The 18,639-nt window shown below is 39.0% G+C and overlaps 1 protein-coding gene across 1 annotated transcript; it reads right to left on the bottom strand.

Moving 5' to 3' along the window:
- Positions 1-11,006: 11,006 nt before the first annotated feature.
- On the bottom strand, positions 11,007-17,790 carry LOC138843378 (small ubiquitin-related modifier 2-like). Its single transcript, XM_070047192.1, has 2 exons — positions 12,561-17,790; positions 11,007-12,200 (listed from the first exon to the last, which is right to left on the bottom strand). The coding sequence occupies exons 1-2, from the start codon at positions 12,665-12,667 to the stop codon at positions 11,909-11,911; spliced, it is 399 nt and encodes a 132-aa protein (XP_069903293.1). The 5' UTR covers positions 12,668-17,790; the 3' UTR covers positions 11,007-11,908.
- Between the last annotated feature and the right edge of the window lie 849 nt (positions 17,791-18,639).

Here is an 18,639-nt window from a genome sequence, read left to right as displayed (position 1 = left end):
GTGAAGTTTGTTAAGCCTTTTTATTGTAAAGTAAATTTAAAATATACTATCTCAAAAACTAAAAAAAAGAGAGAGAATTAAAGAGGAAAAAAGGAAGGGAGAGAGGAAGTAAGTATCATTAAGTTCTTAGAATTGTATCTACAAAGCTCATTGAATCTGTTAAAATTGAATTAAAAATTTAAAAAATAAAAGTGTTTAAAAAAGAATTCATTTATTAATAAAATAAAAGGATAAGAACAACAAATAAGTTTATTAGAATTCTCTTAAAAGAGCAAATGAAATATATTTCTTACATTGCTTCATAGAATTAAGCTACCATAATTAATTTGATCACCCATGTAACTTCTTGAGAAAGTATCCAAAACTCCACTTTCAAAAGGTCACAAGAAAAGAAGAACCAATTAAGACAAGTCATGTGGGAGAAATATTTTTTAACTCACAAAGTAATTTCAAATCAATTTAATTAAATATAAAACCATTAATAAATATAAAATTAAAGCCATATATTATAAATAATAAAATATTAAATTAGAATTTCTGCCTTACTTGTGATCTTAGTTCATTAAATAATGGGATTCCTCTACTTAAAGTACTCTTCATTATCAATGACTTCATCATGACTAAGAACGTAATTTAGAGTCATCTAACATAGATGGGCAAAACACATAATTTTCAATTTCATCTAGCTTGACAGAAATAGAGATCTATAAAAATTTCAGTGTTTGATGATGCAATTTATCCAAAGCCACAAGAAATAATCTTTATAACTTCAGATAATAGTGGCTTTTCATCTATACCTGTAAATATTCATGATCGCCACAATTCAATAAAACCAATTATATATTCCATATTATTTCAAATCATGAAATATATCATACTGAAGTCACTTTTCCTGTTCTAATCAAGAGCAAAAGGAGACTTGTCCATCTACGGAAATTATCACTTTTTTTGTTGTTTAGTGTTGGTATTTTTAAAACATTATTTATTTGAGCAGCAGAGATACATATAGAAGTAAGGAGAGGAGGAAGAGAAGAGAGTTCCCATCTGCTGATTCACTCCCCAGAGTCCACTATGCAGGAGCTGGAAGCCAGGAATTCAACCCAGATCTAAGCTACCACATTGCCTCCCAGGTTTTGCACTAGTAGTAAGCTGAAGTCAGGAGCTGGAGGTGGGTATTGAACCCATGCACTCTGATGTGGAAAACAGTTGTCTTAACCAGTGTCTTAACCTCTATAGTTAGACACTCACCCTTAAGGTTAGCAACTTTGAATGCTGAATTATTCTTTCATTATTTTTATATAAAAGAATATCTTATTTATTAAAAAAAAATCCTTTCAGTGTGATTAAGGATTCTGTTTACTGATATTGCACTCAGAATTCTTTGCTCAAGCTTAATTATTTTGGTCTTTTATGTTTTGGTCCTACTTATTTCATTCTTCATCTATACTCTTGAGGACCATTGTTTTTTCTACTTACTACTTGTTGAATTCTTTACTTAGTTAAGCTTGTATTATAAAGAAAATTGAAAGTATGTCATTGTAAGACTTAAAAGAAAAATAAGAAAAGAAGGAAGAGGGAGGGAGAGAGGGAATGGTGGGAGGTATCATTATGCTCTTTGGAATACATGAAATTTGTTCCCTTTATATAATTTAAAAAAGATTTTAAAAAATAAAATTTTAAGGGGGTGAGGACTATTTCATATTTTAAAGATTTAACAATTTTTTAAAAAGATTTATTTAATTTTACTTGCAAGGCAGTCACAGAGAGAGAAAAACAGAGATGGATCTTCTATTTACTGGTTTACTCCCAGAACCTGGGCCATCTTCCATGGCCTTCAGGTACATTAACAGGGAGCTAGATTGGAAGTGGAGCAGCTGAGACAGGAACTGGTGCTCATATGGAAATGCTGGGATTACAGGTGGTGGTTCAACCCACTGCACCACAACTCTGGCTCTAGATTTAACAATTTTTAACACGCTGTCATATTCACTTCTTATGTAAATATTACACACACACACACACACACACCCCGACTCATAATTTTTCTTGAATGTAATATTAATATCATGTAAAGAAATATATTATTAAATAAGGGATATAATTCAGTGAAAACAACATCCATAAAATATGTATGCATCTGTGCTTAACATACAAACTTCCATGTGAGAGAAAAAGTGGAATTTGTCTTTCTGTATTTGGCCTACCTCATATTTTCATAACAATCTTAGCATTATTTCATTCCATTTTTCAAATTTATTTCCATATAGTCAAGCAAAGTCATTTCAAATCTTTACTTCATATATTTGTGATTATTTCCTATTTGCTGTCTTATTTTGTGTAATAATAATTTTATCACAATAATATTATTTATCTTTTTTGTTTTTATTCATTCTTTAACACTATTTTGTTTCTTTTTATAATAGAGTCATGCACTGTTTAATGGCAAGCATACATTCTGTGAGATGCTTCCTTAGGAGATGTTGTCATCAAGCAAATAGCATAGACTGCTTAGACAAATCTAGATGGTGTATACCTGCTACTAGATGGCATAGCCTATTGATACTAAATTACAAATATGTACAGTAACTTACTGTACTGTAGGTAACTGTAACACCATGGTAAGTATTTGTATAGCTGAACACACTTAAACAGGCTTGTTTATAACAGCATCACAACAAACATGTGCGCGATATATTGCACTTTGACTATATAATGGCCACATCACTAGCCTATAGGAAATTCTCAGCTCCATTATAAATTTATGGGAGTACCAATGTATATGCAATCTTTCATTTGTTCACTGAAACATCATTATGTGGAACATGACTGGATACTGATTTGGCTATTTAACTTGTTTTTACTATTTGTTTACTAAGGTAAATAGCGACTAAAAATTTTATTCTATTTTATTCTTTCATTTGTACTCAGTAGGGTTGATATGCAATATTTCCTTTCATCATTCTTATTTCCTACATTTTTATAATTTGCAATATCTACCTTTGGATTTTCTCTTTTGGTGAGAAATTAAGAGAGTTTAGGGGTCAGCATTGTACTGGGTAGGGTCACTGTCTGAGATGCTAGCATCCCATATGGGTGCCAGTTCAAGTCCCAGCTGCTGCACTTCTGGTAGAATTCCCAGCTAATGGCCTGAGAAAAGCAGTAGAGGATGACCCAAGTTTTTGGGCCCCTGCCACAGATGTGGGCAATCCAGATGAGGCTCCTGGCTCATGACTTCAGCTTGGCTCAGCTCAGTCCTGGCCATTCTGGCCATCTGGGGAGTGAACCAGTGGATGGAAGATCTCTCTCTCTCTCTCTCTCTCTCTCCCTATCCCTATTTCTCTCTCTCTCTTTTAATATTTATTTATTTATTTATTTGAAAGTCAGAGTTACACAGAGAGAGGAGAAGCAGAGAGAGAGAGGTCTTCTATCTGATGGTTTACTCCCCAGTTGGCCGCAACAGCCGGAACTGCGCTGATCCAAAGCCAGGAGCTTCTTCCAGGTCTCCCACGCGGGTGCAGGGGCCCAAGGACTTGGGCCATCTTCTTGCTGCTTTCCCAGGCCATAGCAGAGAGCTGGTTTGGAAGAGGAGCAGCCAGGTTTCAAACCGGCACCCATATGGGATGCTGGTGCTTTAGGCCAGGGCATTAACCCACTGCACCACAGTGCCGGCTTCTCTCTCTCTCTCTCTCTCTCTCTCTCTCTCTCTCTCTCTCTTATTCTGTCTGACTGTAACTGTCTTCAAATAAATCCGAGAGAGAGAGAGAGAGAGTTTAAAATTCCCAAAGGTTTGCTTTCCTTGTTTTTCATTATTTTTATTTTATTATATTGGGAGACAATGTTGTCTGTACCATATCTACTTTTGATTTTTCTTAAAGATTTATTTATTTATTTGAGAGGTAGATTTATAGAGAGAGGGGGGGAGAGACATAGAGAAAGGACTTCCATCTGCTGGTTCACTCCCCAAATAGCCACAACTGCCAGAGCAGGAGGATCTGAAGCCAGGAGCCTGGAGCTTCTTCTGGGTCTCCTATGTGGTTGCAGTGGCCCAAGCACTTGGGCCATCTTCCACCGCTTTCCCAGACACATTAGCAGGAAGCTGCATTGAAGAGGAGCTGCCAGTGATACAAACTGGTGCCCATAAGTGATGCCTGTGCCTCTGGCAGAGGCTATTTTTGATTTAAAATGTACTAAAGTTGACTCTTTGATCATTGTTGCTCTCACAGTAGGCATGTGAAAAGGTTCATACTCAATATCAAGGGTTGAGACATAGTCTACATCAACTACACCTATTTTGTTATTTTATTATTATATTTATTTGAAAGGCAGAGTGACAGAGAGGAAGAGACAGTAAGAGATAGATAGATAGGGATGGGGAGGGGGGGAGGTGAGGGGAGAGAGAGAGAAAAAAAAAAAGAGAGAGAGAGACAGAGATACGTTTCATCTACTATTTCACTCCTCCAAATGGCCACAAGGGCTGGAGCTGTGCTAGTCTGAAGTTGGGAGCCAGGAACTCCTTCTGGGTCTCCTGTGTCTGTGCGGGGGTCCATGTACTTGGATCATCCTCTGCTGTCTTCCAGGCACATAAGCAGGAAGCTGGATCAGAAGTGGAGCGGCGAGGGCTTGAACCAGCTTTACCCCCTAAGCCACAACTCTGACCCCTCATTTTTATTATTTAATTATTCCATATAAATATAGGTATATTTCGGTTCATTTTGAAATGGACTATGAGGTACTGATTCAAGATTTCAAATATATTATACTTGTGCTTGTTTCTTGTATTTTCTGTTTTAAAAATTTGCTATATAATTTGTTACATATATTCACAAACTATATTTTCCTTGTGGGTCACATTCTTTTTATTGTAATTAATTTTTTCTCTGAAATCTTTTACAATATCTTTATTTTTGTTTAAATTTTCACAGCATTTTCTTGTCTATCTTGTTAAAGTTATGTAACTAATTAATTAATTTGAAAAGCAGAGAAACAAAATGTTCCCAGCCACTGGTTTACTCCCTTGATGTCTGCAACTGCCAGGACCAGGCCAGGCTGAAGCCAGAAACCAATAATTCAATTTGGTTCTCCCGTGTGGATGGAGGAACCTAATCTCTTGAGCCTTCACTGCTGTATCCCAGGGTCTACATTAGAAGGAAGCTGGAGTTAGGAGCTGGAGCCCAGAATCAAACCCAGACTCTCCAACACAGCACATGCACCTTAGCCAGCATCTTGACTGCCAAGCTAAAAACCCCTTCCTCTTTGTCTATCATTTTTCTTTTATCATTAATTTAACAGTTTTTAGACATTAGTCTTGTAGATAACACATAGTTGGATTCACTTTGTCAGCTTCTCTGAGTTTCTTATTTAAAAAGGTGAGCATTACTGATATCACAGGTACTTTTTAACCTTAATTATTTCATGTTTGATGATGTGTAGATTTTTACCGCTTTTGAAAATATTTTTTTTTTGAAAAATAACCATTTATTTAGTTCAAGAGTTGGCTGGGCAGTCCTTCTGTCTGGAGTGGGGTTGGCTGTGCTCAGCTTGGCTCACTCATGCATCTGCAGTTAGTTGGTGATTTGGCTGAAGGTTGTCTGGGCTATTGGCTGAAGTGACAAGTGCAACTGGGCCAATTGGTCCATTGAAACAATAGAATTTTAAATTTAAATATAAGGTAAAGGTAATAACAATTTACTGAATATATAAATATAAATACAAACTTGCCAATTGGCTTTTGAAAATATTTTATTATATCATCTCTTTGTTCAGTATTGCGTATGTCTTTCTTAAACAATTCATGAAAGCTCCCACTTCCCTTCCAGATTTTACTTTAGTAACTAAAACTTTATATTCATAACTCATTTCATAGTATCACTGGCTCCCTACTATTAGCATTGATAAGAGTAGTATATTTTCACTTTATTCCCGTTTCTGTACTCCTGTAACATAATCTCTTGACTATATTATGCCTGCAAGTTTGTATTTATATTTATATATTCAGTAAATTGTTATTACCTTTACCTTATATTTAAATTTAAAATTCTATTGTTTCAATGATCAACTTGAACAATCTGTTTTACTTCAACTGTAAGGGAAAAAAGAACTTACAAAGTTGCACTGTTTCACTTTCTCTCTTATTTCTCCTATTAGTTGAATCATTTCTACATTTTAAAGATATATAGTACTCACATCATGTTCTGTAAAAATAATCCACATATTTCTTTTAAACAGGAGAAGGGAAATATCATTATGTTTTTAAAATTGTATCTACAAAGCACAATGCACCTGTTAAAAACTAATTAAAAATTAAAATAAAATAACATTAGTTGATTGAATTTAATTCCCTACAAAGAAAAGAATAAAGAAGCTCTTGTGTTATACTTTAACACTTTATACAAGAAATGCTCTTATTAACTACTATTTAATATGTTTTAAACTCATTTTTGTTGTCTTTGTACTTGAACAGTGGTTGAGGTAGAAATTGAGCCACATTTTTATTTCTTTGGAAATATTATAAGCATTCCCCGCTGACTTCCAGAAATAAAACTTGTCATGGGGAATTCTGAAGGAAAATTTCACCTTGGAGATGGCTAAAATATTTTGTCTTGATAGTCAACAAATTCTTAATTTACCTTTGATATCTTCAATCTGCATCATATTTTGTCACATTGTTTTAGAACAGTTTTCTTAAATAATATCATTAAATAGCTTTTCCAATTATATTGGAAGTTCTTTTCTTTAATTTGGCCAATTGTCTGCAAGTTGGATTTCCTTTGCTATATCTATACATTTTCTTTGCTAACACTTTTTAACTTTTAAAATTTATTTCCACTTTATTTTACTTAATCCTCTTACTCTTATTCTCCATGCCTCATATTATGTTTCTGATCATATATATGCTTTCTAATGCTGTTTCTACTTTTTGCTTTATCTCTGGTAAGTGTCCTCCATATGCTTTGTTTTATCCAGTGCATTTCCTCCATTTCCTCTTCTTGATTTCTTAGTCTATTCATCTGAAATCTTTGCTGCTTACTTCTTTGTTACTTATCTCCACTTTTGGAGATTTTTATTGGCAAGGAATCAGAGTCAGGTCTTGGTTGGCAAGGATTCTCCTTGTGATCTAGTGAATTTTGTGAAGAGGCATTAATTCCAGCCAAAGTGATCAGCACCGTAGGGCAGTGACAGTGTATGGACTCTCTTTTAGCTCCACCCTTCTGATATATTCCCTTCTGCAAATAAAGGTCATCTGTGTCTCATTCAGAACAAGCAGAATCCAGGGAAACTCTGGTACTAGAATGAGTACATTGTTCCCAGAGATGTCTGTCCCAGATTGTTGACCTTGTAGCTCCGATTCTCCTCTCACCAAGCAAGAGCTTGTTCTGCCAGCTTTGTCTGAGAACTGCATCTTTTTTCCCTCTGCTTGTTTAACATCTTTGCTTTGGTATTCTATCAGTTTCCTACAATATGTGCAGGGAGATATTAAATTTTTCTGTCATGGCCATTGTTTACTATATTTTCTTAATCTGAGATTTCATATATTTCAGCAAATCCCCCAATTTTTTTTATTTAGTAAATATAAATTTCCAAAGTACAGTTTATGGATTACATTGGCTCCCCCCCCATAATTTCCCTCCCACTAGCACCCCTCCCTCTCCCATTCCATTCACATCAAGATTCATTTTCAATTATCTTTATATACAGAAGATCGATTCAGTATATATTAAGTAAAGATTTCATCAGTTTGTACCCACACAAAAACACAAAGTGTAAAAATACTGTTTCAGTACTAGTTATAGCATTACTTCACATTAAGGACAGATCCCACATGAGAAGTAAATACAGTGACTCCTGTTGTTTACTTAACAATTTGACACTCTTGTTTATGGCATCAGTAATCTCTCTAGGTTCTAGTCATGAGTTGCCAAGGCTATGGAAGCCTTTTGAGTTTGCTGACTTCGATCTTATTCCGACAGGGTCATAGTCAAAGTGGAAGTTCTCTCCTCCCTTCAGAGAAAGGTACCTCCTTCTTTGATGGCCCCATTCTTTCCACTGGGATTTCACTCACAGAGATCTTTCATTTAGGTTTTTTTGTTTGTTTGTTTGTTTGTTTGTTTGTTTTTGCCAGAGTGTCTTGGCTTTCCATGCCTAAAATACTCTCATGGGCTCTTCCAGCCAGATCTGAATGCCTTAAGGGCTGATTCTGAGGACAGAATGCAGTTAGGACATCTGCCATTCTATGAGTCTGCTGTGTATTCCACTTCCCATGTTGGATCGTTCTCTCCCTTTTTGATTCTATCAGTTAGTATTTGCAGACTCTAGTCTTGTTTGTGTGATCCCTTTGACTCTTAGACCTATCAGTGTGATCAGTTGTAAACTGAAGTTGATCACTTGGACTAGTGAGATGGCATTGGTACATGCCAGCTTGATGGGATTGTATTGGAATCCCCTGGCATGTTTCTAACTCCACCATTTGGGGCAAGTCCGATTGAGCATGTCCCAAGTTGTACATCTCCTCCCTCTCTTATTCCCACTCTTATATTTAACAGGGATCACTTTTCAGTTAAAATTTAAACACCTAAGAATAATTGTGTGTTAATTACAGAGTTCAACCAATAGTGCTAGAACAAAAGAAAATACTAAAATGGAGAAAGTATTACATTGTACATCAACAGTCAGTACAAGAGCTGATCAAGTCACTGTTTCTCATAGTGTCAATTTCACTTCAACAGGTTTCCCCTTTGGTGCTCAGTTAGTTGTCACTGATCAGGGAGAACATATGCTATTTGTCCCTTTGGGACTGGCTTAATTCACTCAGCATAATGTTTTCCAGATTCCTCCATCTTGTTGCAAATGACCGGGTTTTGTTGTTTTTGACTGCTGTACAGTATTCTATAGAGTACATGTCCCATAATTTCTTTATCCAGTCTACTGTTGATGGGCATTTGGGTTGGTTCCAGGTCTTAGCTATTGTGAACTGAGCTGCAATGAACATTAATGTGCAGACAGCTTGTTTGTTTGCCAATTTCATTTCCTTTGGGTAAATTCCAAGGAGTGGTATGGCTGGGTTGTATGGTAGGGTTATCTTCAGGTTTCTGAGGAATCTCCAGACTGACTTCCATAGTGGCTTAACCAGTTTGCATTCCCACCAACAGTGGGTTAGTGTCCCTTTTTCCCCACATCCTCTCCAGCATCTATTGTTGGTAGATTTCTGAATGTGAGCCGTTCTAACCCAAATCCCCAAATTTTTATCTTTATCTCCTTGAATATCATTTCCATCTGTCTCCTTCAAGTATTTTCATTCTGTCTTTGTGGTACTTTCACTCGACCTATGTTGAAACTGAGTTTCTCAGGTCCAGAATCAATGATTTTTCTTTCTTTCTTTCTTTCTTTTTTTTTTTTTTTTTGATTTCTTTTTCTCTCTGTATTGCTTTCTTAGGAATTTCCTTAAAGTACTGTTTTATTGCCACTTTTAATTTAAGTCAGTCTCAGTGGGACTACACTGATTCTACACACTGTTTTGTTCCTTTGAGCCAAAATAATGATTCCATTTTCTTTTCTCTTATAATATTCCACTGTTCAACTAAATTTATTGTTAAAAATAAATTTATAAGGCCGGCACCGCAGCTCACTAGGCTAATCCTCTGCCTTGAGGCGCCAGCACACCAGGTTCTAGTCCTGGTTGGGGTGCCGAATTCTGTCCCGGTTGCCCCTCTTCCAGGCCAGCTCTCTGCTATGGCCCGGGAGTGCAGTGGAGGATGGCCCAAGTGCTTGGGCCCTGCACCCCATGGGAGACCAGGGTAAGTACCTGGCTCCTGCCATCGGATCAGCACAGTGCACCGGCTGCAGCATGCTTGCCATTGGAGGGTGAACCAATGGCAAAGGAAGACCTTTCTCTCTGTCTCTCTCTCTCACTGTCCACTCTGCCTATCAAATAAATAAATAAATAAATGAATTTATAGTGGGTCAGCATTATGGCATAGCAGGTAAAGCTGTTGCCTGCATTGCCAGCATCCCATATGGGGGCCAGTTTGAGTCCTGGTTGACCCACTTCTGATCCAGCTCCCTTCTAATATGCCTGGGGAAGCAGCAGAAGATGGTCTAAGTGGTTGGACTCTTGCATCTATGTGGGAGCCCAGATGAAGTTTCTGACTCCTGGCTTTGGTCTGGCTCAGCCATGGCCATTGTGGCCATTTGGGATGTAAACTAGAGGATGCAAGATCCCTCTTTCAGTCTCTCCCTCGCTTTCTGCAACTGACTTTCAAATAAATAAACAAATATTTTAAAAAAAATAGAGTTATAAAGGAACCTTATTTTCTGGCAGCATCAAGACTCAAAGAAAATGGATTCATTGGCTCAATAATAGTGTCAGGCCGGCGCCACGGCTCACTAGGCTAATCCTCCGCCTAGCGGCGCCGGCACACCGGGTTCTAGTCCCGGTCGGGGCGCCGGATTCTGTCCCGGTTGCCCCTCTTCCAGGCCAGCCCTCTGCTGTGGCCAGGGAGTGCAGTGGAGGATGGCCCAGGTGCTTGGGCCCTGCACCCCATGGGAGACCAGGAAAAGCACCTGGATCCTGGCTCCTGCCATCGGATCAGCGCGGTGCGCCGGCCGCAGCGCGCCAGCCGCGGCGGCCATTGGAGGGTGAACCAACGGCAAAGGAAGACCTTTCTCTCTGTCTCTCTCTCTCACTGTCCACTCTGCCTGTCAAAAAAAAAAAAAAAAATAATAGTGTCAAACTCACTGATTCTAATGTATTTTGCTATATAATTAGTGGAATGATGAATATTAAACTACGACATGAGCATCCTGAACATTTTGTATTACCCAGCTAGCTTTCTAGAAATGTGAACAGTTACCAACCATCAAAAACACTAATTGTGCTGTTTTTTCACCAATTTGGTTAGGAAATATAGTTTTAAATCCTAAAGATTATAATATAAAATATAATTTTTAATCCTAAATATTATAATATAAAATGAGATTGACTATATTTTTAAAAATGTACTTATTAATTTGAGAGGCAGAAGCAGACACACAAATAGAAATCCCAACTTCTGGTTTGCTCTCCAGATACTTGAAATGGCTGGGACTGAGCCAGGCAAGACAGGTGCCAGGAATGCAATCCATGTCTCCCACTTGGGAGGAATGGACCCAATGACTTGAGCAGTCACTGCTGCCTCCTGTGGTGCACATTATCAGGAAGCTGGAAGCAAGAGTCAGAGCTGGGACTTGAACCCTGGCATCCATATGGGATGTGGCCATCCCAATAGGCAGCTTAATCAATAGGCCAAAGGCCTGCCCCCCAAACACCTTTTTAAATATTCAAAGCATTGATATTTCTCCAATTGTAAAATAATTGTTTATATTTGTTCTCCATATAATTATTGAATCTGAGTATGTATATACATGCTTTGAATAGTGGTACTTTAATAATTAACTTTTTTAAACAAGAAGTTTATTTAAACAACAAGATGCTTAACTTGAAGGGAAAACTATCTAGGATTCATTTTTAAGAGTAATTTACCCCTACTTAAAGACAGATTGCCCTACATGTAACAGCTACGTACAAAAAAGTTATAAAATTATCCTTGGTTTTACAATGATAAATGAAAAACATTAAAATTCTCCAATCAAACAAGGTATGCAAGGATTTTTATGTTGTTGGGTTTTTTTGTTAAAACAGTGAGAGCAAAATAACTTACTGGAATATAAGATAAGAGCTGAATGAGCATGCCACTCATGGAGAAAGAGGATATTTTCACAGAACCAGTATTCTTCCCCATTCCATCTCCATTTGATGTCAATCAAAACATACCATTGGCCATTTAGTTTAAAAAAAAAAAGGAGAGAGAAAGAAAAAACTGCAATATGCTTGCACCAGTTACTTTATGTACAATAAAGGAATGGGGAAGGGAAATCAAAGGATAGAGAAAACTGTGCTGCAGTCGTCAGGACGTGATGGAACCCAATTGCAGTGTTCTAGTTGAGAATGTGTTCTTGGTCTACAAGTACAGAGTTCTGGAGTAAAGCAGTAGACACTGCCCGTCTGTTGCTGGAACACATCAATCCTATCATTGTCCTCCATGTCCAACTGTGCAGGTGTGTCTGATTCATTGATTGGCTGCCCGTCAAATTGGAATCTGATCTGCCTCATTGACAAACCCTGTTGTTCACAATAGGCTTTCATTAGTTTACTAAGTGGTATATGCCTCTTATTTTTTTATTTATTTATTTTTACAGGCAGAGTGGACAGTGAGAGAGAGACAGAGAGGAAGGTCTTCCTTTGCCATTGGTTCACCTTCCAATGGCCGCCGCGGCCGGCGCGCTGCGGCCGGCGCACCGCACCGATCCGATGGCAGGAGCCAGGTACTTATCCTGGTCTCCCATGGGGTGCAGGGCCCAAGCACTTGGGCCATCCTCCACTGCACTCCTGGGCCACAGCAGAGAGCTGGCCTGGAAGAGGGGCAACCGGGACAGAATCCGGCACCCTGTCCGGGACTAGAACCCGGTGTGCTGGCGCCGCAAGGCAGAGGATTAGCCTAGTGAGCCGTGGCGCCGGCAGTGTATGCTTCTTAATCTTAAACTGCACCACAGAATCATCCTGCTCTGCCACCTTCAAATTAATATGATCGTTGTTCTCAGTCTTGACTCCTTCCTTGGGCTTTTCGTTGGCCATGGCGAGCGCCGGAGTCTCTTCAGCTGCTGCTTCACAAAAGAGGTTCCAGGTCTGCACCAAACGAGCACAGAAGCAGCACCAGGAGCAGGAGAAGAAGGAGGCGGCAGTGGTGGATGAAGGAAAGGGTGTGCACACCAATAATTAACTTCTAATACTTCCCAATGTATTGACTCTTTTGATTAAGATCTTGGACATACAAAGGCTTCTAATGTTTAGATATTCCAATAAAGCAATTTCAAATTTTATGATTTTAGAAAATTCTTCTGATTCCTCCCATATTTATTTACTTTTTTTAATTTTTAAAGGTTCATTTATTTATTTATTTGACAGAATGGCAGAGTGACAGAGAGAAGAGGGAGACAGAGAGAGAGCTCTTCCATCCACTGATTCATTCCCCAAATGGATGCAACAGGCAGTTCTTGGCTAGGCCAAAGCCTAGAACCAGGAATTCCATCCTGGTGTCCCACGTGGTTGGCAGTGACACAAGTACCTGGGCCATCTTCTGCTGCCTTCCTAGGCACATTAGCAGGAAGCTCGATCAGAAGTGATCCAATGTGAACCAGCTCCCCAGTTCAGGATGCCAGCATCACAGGCTGCTGCTAACCCGCTATGCTGCAACACTGGCCACTTCCCCTATCTATTTAAGGATAACAAATCTTTTTTTTTTTTTCTACTTTCTTTTAGTATATTTGGCTTGATTTGTTTACACTGCCACTCTTGCTGATCTGGAACTTATTTTAACATCTAGATGCAGAAGGATTCCAAATTAATTTCTTTTTTTCTAAATAAATAACCAATTTTCCACAGCATTGATGTTTTTGCATAATTTCTTCTTAATGCATCTGACTTATTTAAAAATAAGAATTAATTATTTACATAAATACTAGAGTCTATTTCTAGTGTTCCTCTTCTATTTCTTTTAAACATATTTTGAACCAGTTCTATACAGATGTAATCATTAGTACTTTGTAGTATGTTTGCATTTCCAACAGGCATATTTGACACCCATTTACCCAAAAATTAATCTTTTTGCATTATTTTGAATGGTTTAGTCCTCCATCATAATGTATATCTTATGGACAAAACAGAATCTTTTTTATCTCTTCAGAGTTCTCATTGTGAACAAACATTCTATTATGTTGTGGTACACTGGTACTCTGTACTTAAAGATATTTGCACTTAAACTAAAATTGTGGTGGGATGTTTCACCTAAAATTATTTCATGTGCAAAAAATTTGGAAAATATCACCTATGTTAATTGTCTCCTGGAGACTCACTATGGAGGTGAACATATAGAAGACAGAGAAATAAATTTTGTAGGGAAGACATCTATGCAATGTTGTCTAACCGAGTGTTTGCCAAATTTTTGCTGTTTTATTCTTAGCGGATCAGCTATTAGCAAACCCTGAAGATGGCGGCCATGCCCTGTGTGTTGTACACACTATTGCTCCTCTTGGCTGCTCCAAGTCTTGCTTTCATCACTCTTGTGCACAATGCTGAGCCATCCCCAGGTAAGCAGGTCATTACTACATAGGAGTTCCTCTGGTTGGCAAGAGACAGAAACGCCTAGGGCCGGGCAGAGACATGGAATGTGTGTTGTGCTGAGTACCTCAGAGGTTTCCATTCCTTCACGTTGTGGGGCTTTGGGAGTGACTGTGGTCAAGCAGACAGAGCTGGACGGGGCGTCCAAGCCTCTGAAGAGAAGCAGAGCCTCCGCAGCTAGCCTGAAGCCTGTGGAAAGTGGGTCACCTCACCGCTGAGGCGTGGCTTTGGGTGGCACGTTAGAGTCACTGTGGTAAGGGAACAGACCTCTCATTCATCTCAGGGAAGATAGTGTTTTTCCTCTCCTGTGACAGATTCACACCGACCCAGCAGCCTTTATGGTTAGGCGTGACTTCCTGAGGGATTTTCTCTGGATTCACAGAAGGTTCCCTGAATCCCAGGGAAAGCCTGACTCACCCACAGTCCTGTCGGGGTGGAGCTGGCATGACTTGGATGCAGCTTCTATTTGGCTGAACTTACAGGACAGTAATTTCCAGCCTAAAACCAGCTGCCTGTAGGAGAAATGGAAGAACATGACGCGGAAAAGGCCCCACAGAGCTGCTGACAGGAGCAGTTAAGCCTTCTCACAGGTCTTCTCATTGGTGCACTAGTGTAACACATTAGAGAGCGTGGAAAATATCAGTTTTCACTACAACTTCCTTTTAGCCTCCTCCACAAGTTCATGTCCCCAGATACCCTAATTACTAACACCTTCATAAAACTGTGCCTCGGACAATCGGATCTGAGCCTGGACATGACTTCTCAACCTTGCATGGGAGTCCTTAGATCTTACACAAAAACTTCAGCTTCCTTTCAAAGCTGTTGTGTTCTTTATCACTTAAGTTTCAAGAGCAATCTTGTTCTATTTAATACCGCCCTGGATAAGGCGTGTAAATTCTCACACACTGTCACTCATCTGCCAACACAAGCACGTCTCTGATGTCTGTAAACAAGCTGAGTGATGGAGTTGTCTGCTTGACAACTACCCCCAAGGAAGTGAAGGGTTTGTTTGCCATTCCTTAACGCAGACAGTAGCCTGACGCCAGATAAAGAGACCACAGCGGGTCAACTTTGAGGTTAATCAGAGAAGTCATTGGGTGAGTCACAGTAAGGAGGGAAGGAGACACATGGAGGAGACCTGCACCGACATATTGGAAAACCAACTTCAATTCTTCCTGGCTAAATGACCTCAGGTACTCTACTCAGACCATCTTATCTGGTTTTCTGGGAAAAACAGGGTGGCTTGCTTCACTTGCTTACAGCAGTGTCATGGTGGCAAATGAGCTTCCATCTATATAACAGCACTGGCCCAGAAAATAGTAAGAGCTATGGCAACAAATCCAGCCTTCAAGGGATCCCTGCAACCTTGGAAATTCATTACCCATGAGCAGTTTTCAGGAAAAGTGTTCATAACTTTCATCAAAGGTTCTTCCAAGGATTAAAAACCTCTGGAATAACACAAAGCATTTTGAAAGCATTAAGAATGGCCCTGAACTAAAAGACAATCGATCTTTCCCAAATTACAAAGATAACAATTTCCAAATTGCCATCTTTGATTACAATGAATGCATTGCTTTTCTTCACTTATTTAAATGTTATCCTTCCTTTCTTCAACATCTGTATCATGTACTCTCACTGAGTACATGACTGGACCACTCAGTCAACCTTTGCATATTTCACTCTTATGATCCTATCCTGCTCTTCCAACTTCAAGCCAGCTGCTGGAAAGCAGAGTCTCAACCTTATACTTTCCTCCAATGCCCAACACAAACCTTGGCACATGGCTACTAATCAGCAAATGTGCATCACTGATGATTTGGGTCAAGATGTATATCTACATAGAGTATAATGAACTTCTTAGTAAGTTCACATATTGGATCATCTCCTCTGCATAGCTGGCATCCCATATGTATCATAAATGAAGTTTGATGAAGAGTAAAAAAAAAAAAACAAAAAAAAACCGGGGTCACAGTGAGAAAGCTATATGCCAAGAACTGTGTATATTAGGTAGGTAAGAAGATGAAGGATTTAGGAAAAAAAGAAAGATCACCATATGGAAAATCAATCGGAGCCCCTCAGCATTTATTTCACATGATTATTAGTTTTCAGACATTTATGACTAGTATGCTAAAATTTCACAGGAACAATTTAATTTCATTGAAGGACTTATGTTCAAGTTTAAAGGATCAGTCACCCTTTCTTTCTGCCTAAGAAACAAGCCCAAATCATAGTTTTATTACTTTCCCTACCGTGGTCCTTCATGAAGCACATCACACGTTGCTGAGTCTTATATTTACAGTACCTCCCCTTATAAACAGAAAAAGAGAGGGAAGAATCTAAAAATTCAAACGAACACAGCCAAGAGGGCAAGTCAATTATCTCTTGTGGTGATAGGGATGGGAGAGAAAGGGCATATGTTTGTGCAAAGCAACTGCAAAGTGCCATTGTAGCTATTGATGGATAAGCTGTTTCTGAAACCTCTGCTTTTTAAAGAACCGTATCAGCAGTGCCAAGCAACTCATTTGGTAAAGATCTACCTTAGAACTGTTTTTGCAAAACGCTGATAAACACAATTCAACTTGAGAGAGAAACGATATACATTTTTTCATTTAAACAGAACAATTGGGAAACCACAGGACATATACAACTTATGGGAGCAGGAGACAAATATGCTTGTGAGAAGCCAAACCAAGCTGCCTGGTGGGTGGGACAAAAATCCTAGACAGGGCACAAGTCATGAAAAAGTGAGCCACTGTGAGTGGAGGTGAATCCCTGAAGAAAATCCAGCTTTTGCTGTTTTTCTCCCACTAAGGAGCATTTTTGCTTAAATTTCATAAGAAATTAAAAACACAGGCTTCACAGTGGACTGATTAATAGCTTCTTTTCTAACCAATGTATGTTTATGATTCCCAAAAGTGGAATTAGAAAAAAACAGATGAATAGATATGGATCATATTTGGTCTTTAGTCATACTCTGAATTAAGAATAGAAGACCAGCATCTACTCAGGATGAAGAAGAACACACAGCGCCATCATTTGTGACATCAGGGAACAATGCAGAGCTGCATTTCTTGAATGATGTTGTGCAGGACAGTAGTTCTGTATGTGAGCAGGTGCTGTATCAAGTGAATGGTTCTGCAGTCAAATCTCTCACTCGCTTCACTATAAGGAAATTTGTACCTGCAGATAGACCCCAAAATGAGCTCAAAGCAAGAATTTATCTCATGTGTTTTGATGAATTTCCCGAAGTCTGTCCTAGGATTGGTCACAGACAGGTCTACGTCCTACTTCCTTTCCCCAGAGTTAGTTCAAGAGAACACCTGTTCCATCAAATTATGTGAATATATACGTACATACACAGATTATATATATATATATATATATACACGATATATAGAGAATATACATTGGAAATAATCTAAAGAAATGTTATATCCCCAGTTTTTAAGAATCACAATGCTCCTGAGTTCATTAAAACTTTAAACAGTCCTACATTAGAAAAAATGTTTAACTCATTATTTCCAAAATTTATCTCATGATGAAATTATTTCCTCTCTCTAATATGTAATAATTATGAATAATCTATTATATATATAATGTTTTAGAATATACTGATATAGAAAAATATGTAGCAACATATATTTAAATGGAAATAAATCCCAAAATAACTAAAAAAAAACCTCAACACAGTAAAACAAAAAAGTGACAAAATGAGGGCAGGTTTGGTTGTGGCACAATTTTTATTTATTTGACAGGTAGAGTTATAGACAGTGAAAGAGACAGAGAGAAAGGTCTTCCTTCCATTGGTTCACCCCCCAAATGGCTGTGATGGCCGGTGCTGCGCCGATCAGAAGCCAGGAGCCAGGTGCTTCTTCCCGGTCTCCCATGTGGGTGCAGGGGCCCAAGCACTTGGGCCATCCTCCACTGCCCTCCCGGGCCACAGCAGAAAGCTGGACTGGAAGAGGAGCAAACAGGACTAGAACCCGGTGCCCATATGGGATGCCGGCGCCACAAACGGAGCATTAACCAAGTGAGCCACGGCGCCGGCCCTGGCACAATTTTTTTTTTAAGATTTATTTATTTATTGAAAGGCAGAGTTACAGAGTGGTAGAGGCAGAGAGAGAGAGAGAGAAGTCTTCCATTCCCTGATTCACACCCCAAATAGCTGCAATGGCCAGAGTTGGGCTAATCTGAAGCCAGGAGCCAGGAGCTTCTTCTGGGTCTACCACGCAGGTGCAGAGGACCAAGGACTTGGGCCATCTTCTACTGCTTTCCCAGGCCATAGCAGAGAGCGGGATCAGAAGTGGAGCAGCTGGGACTCAAACTGGCATCCGTATGGGATGGTGTCACTGTAGGCAGCAGCTTTACCCACTATGCCACAGTGCTCGCCCTTGTGGCACCATTTAAGTTACTGCTTGGAATGCCCACAT

Source organism: Oryctolagus cuniculus, chromosome 8, assembly GCF_964237555.1.
Source record: "Oryctolagus cuniculus chromosome 8, mOryCun1.1, whole genome shotgun sequence".
NCBI classification, from domain to species: Eukaryota; Metazoa; Chordata; class Mammalia; order Lagomorpha; family Leporidae; genus Oryctolagus; species Oryctolagus cuniculus.
Note: the sequence above shows the minus strand (reverse complement) of the source record. Positions and strands in the feature narration are given on the sequence as shown.

Coding starts and splice junctions, on each gene's coding strand:
- LOC138843378 (XM_070047192.1), bottom strand. CDS start 12,667: ATGGCCAACGAAAAGCCCAAGGAAGGAGTCAAGACTGAGAACAACGAT. Junction 12,201..12,560: donor GTGCAGTTTAAGATTAAGAA/GCATACACTGCC, acceptor AAAAAATAAGAG/GCATATACCACTTAGTAAAC.